We start from the raw sequence: 11,005 nt of genomic DNA on the forward strand, positions 1-11,005 counted from the left end.
TCTCTCTCTCTCTCACAATGCTCCGGGCGTACGCACGAGGGAACTGAAATGTGCTTACAGTCTGAGAGCTTACATAACTGTGGGTCCCTCCCCCTGTCTCATTGAGCCATCTGTACAAAAATGTAGGTGTGTGTGCGTGTGTGTGTGTGTGTGTGTGTGTGTGTGTGTTAATGCTTCACTCTTCCTCCTGCTCATCCTTGTGGTGTTGGTCATTCTTCCTCATCATGTCCAGCCTGCCCGTGTCAGACCGCGTCATTCCTGTTGCCCATGGTGACGGGGATGGTGATCTCGGAGGATTTGAGCGCCTGCTTGTTCAGAGGGGCCTCCACTGTGAGCACGCCCTCAGGGGACAGGCTGGACGTCACCTTCTCTTCTTCAGCACTAGGGGGCAGTCTGGAGCAGGGAGGAGGAGACAGTCAGGCTACAGTACAGTCCATGCATATTGGAATCATTTAGGCCCAATCCCATTTCCCTTGTTTACCCCTACCCCTCGAAAGAGAGTCACAAGGGTAGCGGGTGCAAATCTTAGGAAATGGGACAACCCTTCAAGACCCTGATAGGTCATCAGTAGTATCGTAGAAAAGCATCGACGCTCGCGATTCGTTCACAACTTCAGTTGCACGCTATCAAACGATCAAACAAGTCATCAAATAAAAAGGCCATGACAGAATAGCGGTGCTCTGTAGGCTAGCACCCCGCGCTCCTACCCTGCCAGTCTGCACTGATATAGGACAACAGTGCAACAACTTTGACCTTTAGTTATTTTATTTTTAAAATGTGGCCGTTTGAGTCAGATGGTATTTTTAAGAGAGGAGGAACGAGAGACTGATGGCCTATGCAGCATGCAAAGTATATTACAGAAAGTGTTATATCTGTAGTATATCTGTAGTATATCTGTAGTATATCTGTAGTATATCTGTAGTATATCTGTAGTATATCTGTAGTATATCTGTAGGAATAATATGCTTTTTTCCAATTCTTTTTTTCATAGGATAGCACAGCACATTTTTTCGATGTCTCCCTACAGTAGAATGTTGGCCAGTTCAGGGGATGTGTGCCCTGATTAACTTCTGCACCACATTATCGGTTATCAGGCAGAATTGTTTTTGTTATGCTTTATAATACACTGAAAGGACATTAAACTAAAATTAAACATTGAATTAAAGATAATACGATGGTTATCATCATTTAAAAAATCTTTATAAAAAAGAAAATAATTACATGTGTGGAGGTCTCTTCCTGCTTATTCCTGTTTTCACTATCGTGACGATGATTCGCAAGGCATTCTGGGATTTCATAAGACAGAGTGTTGTGGCTCTCTTCTGAGAGTCTGGTCCTGTAGCCCTACCACTTGGCCCCTCCTCTACATGAAAACAAGAGTCGGGACCCCTCTACCCTGCACGTGACCCCTCTACCCTGCACGTGACCCCTCTACCCTGCACGTGAACGCGCCAAACAGAGGGGTAGGGCTGAAACCCAGGGTCAAGGGGTGAATGGGACTGGGCCTTTCTCAGTGTGTGTTGTGGCCCCTAGGTGGCGACAGAGTCCTGAGTAGCAGAGACCAGAGGGAGGAGGCTGTAGGGAGGAGGCTGTAGCAGACCAGAGGGGGGAGGGTGTAGGGAGGAGGCTGTAGCAGAGAGCAGAGGGAGGAGGCTGTAGCAGAGAGCAGAGGGAGGAGGGTGTAGCAGAGACCAGAGGGAGGAGGGTGTAGGGAGGAGGCTGCAGAGACCAGAGGGGGGAGGCTGTAGGGAGGAGGCTGTAGCAGAGACCAGAGGGAGGAGGGTGTAGAGACCAGAGGGAGGAGGCTGTAGCAGAGACCAGAGGGGGGAGGCTGTAGGGAGGAGGCGGTAGCAGAGAGCAGAGGGAGGAGGCTGTAGGGAGGAGGCTGTAGCAGACGAGAGGGGGGAGGCTGTAGGGAGGAGGCTGTAGCAGACGAGAGGGGGGAGGCTGTAGGGAGGAGGCTGTAGCAGACGAGAGGGGGGAGGGTGTAGGGAGGAGGCTGTAGGGAGGAGGCTGTAGGGAGGAGGCTGTAGCAGACCAGAGGGGGGAGGCTGTAGGGAGGAGGCTGTAGCAGACGAGAGTGGGGAGGCTGTAGGGAGGAGGGTGTAGAGACCAGAGGGAGGAGGCTGTAGAGACCAGAGGGAGGAGGCTGTAGGGAGGAGGCTGTAGAGACCAGAGGGGGGAGGCTGTAGGGAGGAGGCTGTAGAGACCAGAGGGAGGAGGCTGTAGGGAAGAGGCTGTAGAGACCAGAGGGAGGAGGGTGTAGCAGAGACCAGAGGGAGGAGGCTGTAGGGAGGAGGCTGTAGCAGACGAGAGGGGGGAGGCTGTAGGGAGGAGGCTGTAGCAGACCAGAGGGAGGAGGGTGTAGCAGACGAGAGGGGGGAGGCTGTAGGGAGGAGGCTGTAGCAGAGAGCAGAGGGGGGAGGCTGTAGGGAGGAGGGTGTAGCAGACGAGAGGGAGGAGGCTGTAGGGAGGAGGCTGTAGCAGACGAGAGGGGGGAGGCTGTAGGGAGGAGGCGGTAGCAGAGAGCAGAGGGAGGAGGCTGTAGAGACCAGAGGGGGGAGGGTGTAGAGACGAGAGTGGGGAGGCTGTAGGGAGGAGGCTGTAGCAGACCAGAGGGGGGAGGCTGCGCTGTACCTCACACACAGCTGCTGCTGCAGCTCCAGACCCTGACCCTGTCCTCAGCTATGAACCCTCTGGGTCTGACCAACCCTGGCTCAGGAGGTAGAGCCGGCGTCTAATGATCGCAGGGTCGGCGGTTCGGTTTGGCAGTTCGATCCCCGGCTGGCCATGTGTCCTCGGGCAAGACACTGAACCCCAGTAAGCGGGCTGGCGCCTTGCATGGTAGCTTGCCGCCATCGGTGTCTAAATGTGTGTGTGAATGAGAGGCCACTATAAAGCGCTTTGGAGTAAAGTAAAAATACATCCTAATAAATAAAGTGCAGTCCGTTTCCAGAGCCTGAGGACGACACTCTTAAGATGGAGAGCTGCCATAAGGCAACCCTAACCCTAACCCTAACCAAGCCATAAGGTTTAGAATAGACAAACATTAAATACCAGAGAAAATCATCGTGGGATCAATGGAGAAACACTATTTCACCCAGTCATTGATAGGATTTAGGGTTAGACACTATCTTGATGATGGCTATTTTACATTATTATGACGTGTTATGCAACAGTGGATCATTCATTGCACAGCCCTTCATGTTACATAGTTACGTAGGTTGAGAGTGAAAATGCTGTTATATTGTATATATATATAAATCAGGGTTCCTACAAGTTTCAACAAGTCAAATTTAAGACCTTTTTAGACCTTTTGTAGACCTCTTTGAATAGAATTTCTTTGGTTCCAGCTTGATTCATTTCCGCGTAAATAGATGTGGTCAGACTGATTTCCTTGCAGGATCTAATTTTTAAGACCTAGCACCTCATTTTTAGACAGAATAACTGACATTTTAGACCTTTTTAGGCCTTACAAATTGGATTGCTGGATTTTAGACTTTAAGGCTTTTTAAGACCAGCGCGGGAACCCTGATATATTCATCACCTCCGCAGTTTTTTAACCTGACTGTATTTCGCCCTGTGAGGTGTCCTTGGGTGCTATGAAAGGCACCATACAAATACAATGTATTCTTCTTATTATTCTGATATACTCACGTGTATTTCCTGGTGAAGCACCTGGATACAAAGCCATGCTCGTCCCTCCTCTCCTCGTGCTTCCCTGTGGAGACAGAACAGCCCGAGGTCTTACATCACAGCACACTCACTCACTCTAAACTACAGGCCATGACTGCTGTTCCTGTCATGATGATACACTATCTCACTTGAAGCAATCTCTGTGAATTCAAGAATATCAATGGAAAACATTCATCCTACAGTATGTTTCAGTTAGACAGTAAGAGGGAGAGAGAGAGTGGTTTTGTACGAGAGTAAGATGAGGGTAAGATTGTAGCCAGGCTGTGTTAATTAGATTGTTGTCATGCACTTTCTTTTAACATTTAAATATGTCAGATACAGTATGTTCTATTACCCCCCCCCCCACACACACTTTCACTCACACTTTCCTCCAACACATACAAACACCTCCCACACACACAGCACTCAAAGACAAATGTGCACTACTGTCTGTGTTGCCTCACTGTGTAAAAGCTCTCTAAACACTTTACAGTGGAGATACTGCTGCTGTCACATTATGTTCCATTTGACAGACGTTTGATAAGAGCTCCCGGCCTCCCTCCCCCTCTGTCTGGGGCCTGCATGGATACAATAGAATTGATTTGGTTCCAGCTTGATTCATTTCCGCGTAAATAGATGTGGTCGGACTGATTTCCTTGCAGGATCTAATTTTTAAGACCTAGCACCTCATTTTAGACAGAATAACTGATATTTTAGACCTTTTAGGCCTTACAAATTGGATTGCTGGATTTTAGACTTGAAGGCTTTTTAATACCAGCGCGGGAACCCTGATATATTCATCACCTCCACAGTTTTTTAACCTGACTGTTTGCTGTGTCTTGCATGGATGTTCCCTTCCACACAGGTATCATGTAACAAGTATGTTCCCTGTATGAGTCACCAACTATCTTTCATCAGCTCCCTACGGAGACACAAGACAGCTGAAATACTGCCTCTCTCTCTGGCACTTTATCTGTTTGTTATGACAACCAATTGATAAAGAGAGTTTGTCACTGCTGTCCGTCCCGCCGTCCGTCCGTCCCATTCCTGCAGGACTAAAACACTGCGGAGAACGAGAGACAGGGCCAACCAGGCGTTTATCAAACCCTACATGAGCAGCCGTTATCTCTGAGTATACGCTTTTGTGACCGAGGGGTGTTGTGTGTGTACCATACTCTATTCTCAAAATGGCTTTGAAAAGAATTGAACAGTGGGGTTTTGCACCATAAGCACTGCCATTGACAGTATGTTAACTAGCTCTTTTCACTTAAACAGAAGAACACCCTCAAATGCATCAGTACACTAATTTGGATGAGAATGAAAAAAATGTATAAATAAAAAGGTTCAAAGTGGACACATCTCATTCAGAGTGTGTGTGTGCTTTATTGATTCTAACTGTCGACCACTAACAGCCCGACTCACAATAAAATATGAATAAGGCCTGGACCAAGACCAGAAGTCTGTGATGGCCCTCTGGTCTTGCCTGGCCTACTAACCTTTGTTTGGTCCAGGTAGGCTACCTGGTGGGCGGGGCTGGAGCCCAATCAGGCAGATTAGGGGTCCGCTGGCGCTGCCTCCTGATTAGAGTTTAAAACAGGCTCCAGTCCCCAGCTCTCTCTCTCCCTCTCCCCCCCCAGCACCATTTGTTCCTTTGGTTATGTTATTTGACACCATACAACACCCTCCTCACCATACTTTCCACTGCATCCACTCACTTACACTACTGACATACTGATTATCACACCTCGTCGGATTATTGCCTTAGTTCTCCTTAGTTCTAGTTAATAAATACTTCATTATATATCCTTTATTTGGTGTGTGTCATTTTTGTTATGGCCTAGAGCCAAGTCGTAACAAGTCCATTTAAAGTAGCAGCCAGTCGGGGTGAGACACACAGCTAACTGCCCCTCTGTGTGGGAGACGCTCCTAGAAGGGGGAGACAGAGAGTCTCTCTCCTCTCATAATATTTATGTATTTCATTACCTATTACAGACATCCTCAGTCTAGCTCCTGGGAAGCTGTCCTCCTCCTCTAACTAAACAACATTTAAGGGCATGAAGATAGATGACACACTTAAAGTGGTTGTTAAAGATGGCCTACTTTCCACTAGGGATGCTCCGATTTATCGGCCACCGATTTAAATCGGCCGATTTCACTCCAAATGACTCAATCGGTGATCGGCAAAAATGGCCGATCGCAAAAACCGTTTTTTTTTTTTTTTTTTTTTTTTTTTCCTGGGGAAGACAGATAACTGAACAGAAAACATAGGAGGACGTAACAGTATGTAAACCATGAAGGCCACGTTTATGATGTCTTTTATACAGCCATATCACTGACTTGGGCTTCAGGCCCTAACTGGGTGATAGGCCAGACTTTTACTGTGCCATAAACATGGGTCTGCGTTTGCTTGGTGCCTAATGGATCAAAACTTTTGTCTAAAAAGCAAAAAATATGTAGGCTATCCAGTCAGTAGGCCTACAGTTATGTATTTTTTTTAAAATCGGTATCGGTATCGGTATCGGTTGATCTTGAGGAAAAAAATCGGTGATCGGTATCGGCCCCAAAAATCCAGATCGGAGCATCCCTACTTTCCACTTCGGACCTTGTGTTCAATGTCCTGCTGGTGTACTGGTCCCCCCCCCCCGGTCCACCCCCCCGGTGTACTGGTACCCCCCCCTGGTGTACTGCCCCGCCCCCTGGTCCCCCCCCCTGGTCCACCCCCCTGGTGTACTGCCCCCCCTGGTCCCCCCCCTGGTCCACCCCCCCGGTGTCCTCCTATCTCTGTGGTGTGTTTAATGGCTCAGGAATCTGGGGGCTACAGTCAGTCTATCTATCAGGCTGTGGTTCAAAAGCCTCCACCCTCTAGTCTGTTGCTTGTACTGTTTGACACACTGCCCCTGCTTAATGCCTTATACCAGGTTCACACTGGGCAGTCAGCCAGCGTGCTAAAACAAATGTTTTAGTTTAGCAATGTCTCACTTGACAAGATCAGATTAAGACGACGAGATATTTTGTTAATGATACTTGGGAAGCCAGACATCTCACGTGCCTCATATCAACGAAGACTTCCTGACTAGAGTAGAATGCAGTGTGTAACCTGAACACCCAAACACACTGAGCTCCTCCCTCAGACATTTAAATGACAATGCATAAGATGTATTAATAGAGTGCAAAAAAGCAGCATCCGCACACTCAGATCTGTGCAAAAATCGTCATTGATTGCGAGCTTAAGAAGATCTATGACCGAAAGCTCGCAATCAATGACGATTTTTGCACAGATTTGAAAGTGCGGATGCTGCTTTTTTGCACTCTGTTTGATACTCTTCAGCTCCAGCACCTCAGCTAAAGTCTGATCACGGATGAGCGGTGGTATTTTCACTATTTTGATAGATGTATTCTATTCAAAACAAACGTTTTCATGCACCCAAAGAAATGACGTTTTGCATATGAAGAAGTCTGGTATGCTGTGTTACAATATTGACTGCTCTTTGTCTGTCTACTCTTAAGAAACATCCGGAACAAGGCACTTCATCACCATGCAGCAGGGTACAGAGCTACATGGGAGGCATACAGGATAATAGAGAGAGAGAGAGAGACATATAGAGCCTTCAGCCGTTCTTCTCCCCGCCTCTGGAACTCTCTGCCACCTAACATACGCAATATTGACACTCTCACCACTTTCAAATCCAGTCTTAAAACACACCTTTTCACAATGGCTTACTTGGTTTGATCTCCTGTATTTTGTTTGTTGTTATATCTGATTTTGCTGTTATCTCATTTATGCTTTGTTGATTTTAATGTTTTGATATGTGGTTTTAAACTGTCTTGTAAGGTGTCCTTGAGAGCCTTGAAAGGCGCCCATAAATAAAATGTATTATTATAATTATCATATGGAGAGAGAGAGAGAGAGAGACATGGAGAGAGAGAGAGATATGGAGAGAGAGAGAGAGAGAGACATATGGAGAGAGAGAGACAGACAGACAGACAGACGGGGGCTCACCTGTGATCTCCACGACGCCGTCCTTGGTCTTCACCAGCAGCTCCTCTGGGGAGAAGTGGTTGACGTCCAGGGTGACCTTCCACGCGTCCTGCGTCTGCTTGATCTCAGACATGCCGCTGCTCAGCTGGCGGGACAGGGCCCGGCCGTAGGAGTCGGCGCCTGGCTGGGACATCATGGAGGCCTGGGGCATCATGGAGGCCTGGGCCATCATGGGGTTCTGGGACATCATGGGGCTCATAGGCATCATGGCGGCTTGGGCCATCATGGGGTTCTGGGAGATCATGGGGTTCTGGGACATCATGGCGGTCTGGGGCATGAAGGGGGACTGGCGGAGGTAGCCGGGCCAGTGTGTGCTGGGGAAAGTGGGGAACTCCTCAGCGAGGGCAGGCATGCCAAAGCCCTGGTCGAACAGCCGGCTGCCCTGGTACCAGTCGCGGAAGGGGTCCCAGCTAGGGGTCCGGAGGAGGTTGAAGGGAATGCGTCTCTCGGTCATGGCTGCCGGAGGGGTTGGTAGTGGTACTGGTAGTCCTGGGAAGAGGTGCTGGCAGCAGATGAAGACAGACAGACGCCTTTTTGGTCTCTCTCAAAAAAATCTGTCCAGAAAGTATTGTCTGCTGCTCGGCCGGAGGGCTTTTATACACGCACGTCCGCCTACCCCCTCGTCAACACACCCCTCCCCTCTCACCCGGGCGAGCCCCCCCTGCCAGATATTTATAGAAGGAACTAGAATGTCTATTCAGGGCAGACGTAGCACTAGAATGGAATTCAAGGCAAAGGCTCTCACCCCTATTCCAGCTGCCCAGCAGTCTGTCTAACCTCCCTCACTCCTGCCAAACGTAATCCCCTTCCCCTCCCTCGACATGACACAGGGGGAGAGGAATCTGAGAGCTTGTTGTAAAGCAGACAGGCGCGCTCAGCAGATCCGGAGAGCCCAGCAGAGGGGGAGACATATTTATGCTGTTTCTGACAGGGACTTGTATAGGACAGTATGTGACAAGCCACATATGTGTTATACTGGAGTAGTTGAAGAGAGGAGTACATGAAGAATATACTGGAATCCTAATATATCAGACACCAAAAACACAACACACACACACCCCCACACATACACACACCCTAAGACATGTACACCCACCCACAAATGTACACACAACACAAGCATAAACGTATGAAGACAAAATGGGCTCCTCTTTCTTTAAAGTCACCTATATATTACCATATAATATATGAGTTGAAGTGTTGACCTAGGTCGTGTGGTCATTAAACTATTCATTAAACTATTCATTCATTCATTCATTCATTTGGTGTGATGTCAGTAACACCGACATGGAGGAAGGGAATAAGAGCTTCTACCAGTGTTGGAACTGGCGGTGTGGATCCTCGTTGCTATCGTTACTATCTCCGAATCTAAAGTCACCCACAGAAAGGTATTGTACTCGTCTCACGGACATCCTGGTTTCTGCCCACCTTGTATTTTTGGACACAGGGCTCATTTGGGTGCTGATATGTTTTCTGAGAGAAATTTCGCGACCAAGCACTTTTCCCCATATATTTTTCAGTTTCCCAACCAATATTATAGTGATTTCAACAAATACTTCAAATACAGTTCCTTTATGCATTATTTGTGCATCGTTTGTATCTAGTCTATAGAATATAACATTCCTCAGAGGTACTGAGATACACTGGCAAATTCTGCATCTCTGTGTAAAAGAGTCCCATATAGTGGAAGGAGCGGACCTCACACAAGTGCATTTTGCAGAGCCATGCTAATGTCCAACACTGTGGGCCTCCATAGTCCTGTTACATGTCCTGTAGGTGTCTGGGGTGAGGCCAGGAGCATCATGCACGTCACAAGGCGTTATCACTCTCTGCTGACTCAGCACTGCCACACACACCAGAGCTTCTTCACCTGGGGGCCTACGCTACGCCCTGCATCTCTCACAGAGCATCTCTCACAAAGCATCTCTCACAAAGCCCAATGCTGAGTGGAAGTCAAGGGTACGAAGTATCACCCTCATACAGTAGGTCTTACAGTAGGTCATACAGGTCTTACAGTAGGTCATACAATAGGTCTTACAGTAGGTCATACAGTAGGTCTTACAGTAGGTCTTACAGTAGGTCATACAGTAGGTCTTACAGTAGGTCATACAGTAGGTCATACAGTAGGTCTTACAGTAGGTCATACAGGTCTTACAGTAGGTCTTACAGTAGGTCATACAGTAGGTCATACAGTAGGTCTTACAGTAGGTCATACAGGTCTTACAGTAGGTCTTACAGTAGGTCATACAGTAGGTCATACAGTAGGTCATACAGGTCATACAGTAGGTCTTACAGTAGGTCATACAGTAGGTCTTACAGTAGGTCATACAGGTCTTACAGTAGGTCTTACAGTAGGTCATACAGTAGGTCATACAGTAGGTCATACAGTAGGTCATACAGTAGGTCTTACAGTAGGTCATACAGTAGGTCATACAGTAGGTCATACAGTAGGTCATACAGGTCATACAGTAGGTCTTACACTAGGTCATACAGTAGGTCATACAGTAGGTCATACAGTAGGGCATACAGTAGGTCTTACAGTAGGTCATACAGTAGGTCATACAGTAGGTCATACAGTAGGTCTTACAGTCGGTCTTACAGTAGGTCATACAGTAGGTCATACAGTAGGTCTTACAGTAGGTCTTACAGTAGGTCTTACAGTAGGTCTTACAGTAGGTCATACAGTAGGTCTTACAGTAGGTCATACCGGTCTTACAGTAGGTCTTACAGTAGGTCTTACAGTAGGTCATACAGTAGGTCATACAGTAGGTCATACAGTAGGTCTTACAGTAGGTCTTACAGGTCTTACAGTAGGTCATACAGGTCTTACAGTAGGTCATACAGTAGGTCATACAGTAGGTCTTACAGTAGGTCTTACAGTAGGTCTTACAGGTCTTACAGTAGGTCTTACAGTAGGTCATACAGTAGGTCATACATGTCATACAGTAGGTCATACAGTAGGTCTTACAGTAGGTCTTACAGTTGGTCATACAGTAGGTCTTACAGTAGGTCTTACAGTAGGTCTTACAGTAGGTCATACAGTAGGTCTTACAGTAGGTCTTACAGTAGGTCATACAGTAGGTCATACAGTAGGTCATACATGTCTTACAGTAGGTCTTACAGTAGGTCTTACAGTAGGTCATACAGTAGGTCTTACAGTAGGTCATACAGTAGGTCATACAGTAGGTCATACAGTAGGTCATACAGTAGGTCTTACAGTAGGTCTTACAGTAGGTCATACAGTAGGTCTTACAGTAGGTCTTACAGTAGGTCATACAGTAGGTCATACAG

At 47.5% G+C, this 11,005-nt stretch overlaps 1 protein-coding gene across 1 annotated transcript; it reads right to left on the minus strand.

The window, feature by feature from the left end:
• Positions 1-242: 242 nt before the first annotated feature.
• Positions 243-8,168, minus strand: hspb1 (heat shock protein, alpha-crystallin-related, 1; the record flags this gene model as incomplete). The annotated part of the gene is made up of 3 exons (XM_080549464.1): positions 243-393; positions 3,658-3,721; positions 7,676-8,168. 3 exons carry the CDS (start codon positions 8,166-8,168, stop codon positions 243-245), a joined length of 708 nt encoding a protein of 235 aa, XP_080405590.1.
• Between the last annotated feature and the right edge of the window lie 2,837 nt (positions 8,169-11,005).

This window comes from Nansenia antarctica (genome assembly GCF_963989245.1).
Source record: "Nansenia antarctica genome assembly, chromosome: 20".
Taxonomy (NCBI): Eukaryota; Metazoa; Chordata; class Actinopteri; order Argentiniformes; family Microstomatidae; genus Nansenia; species Nansenia antarctica.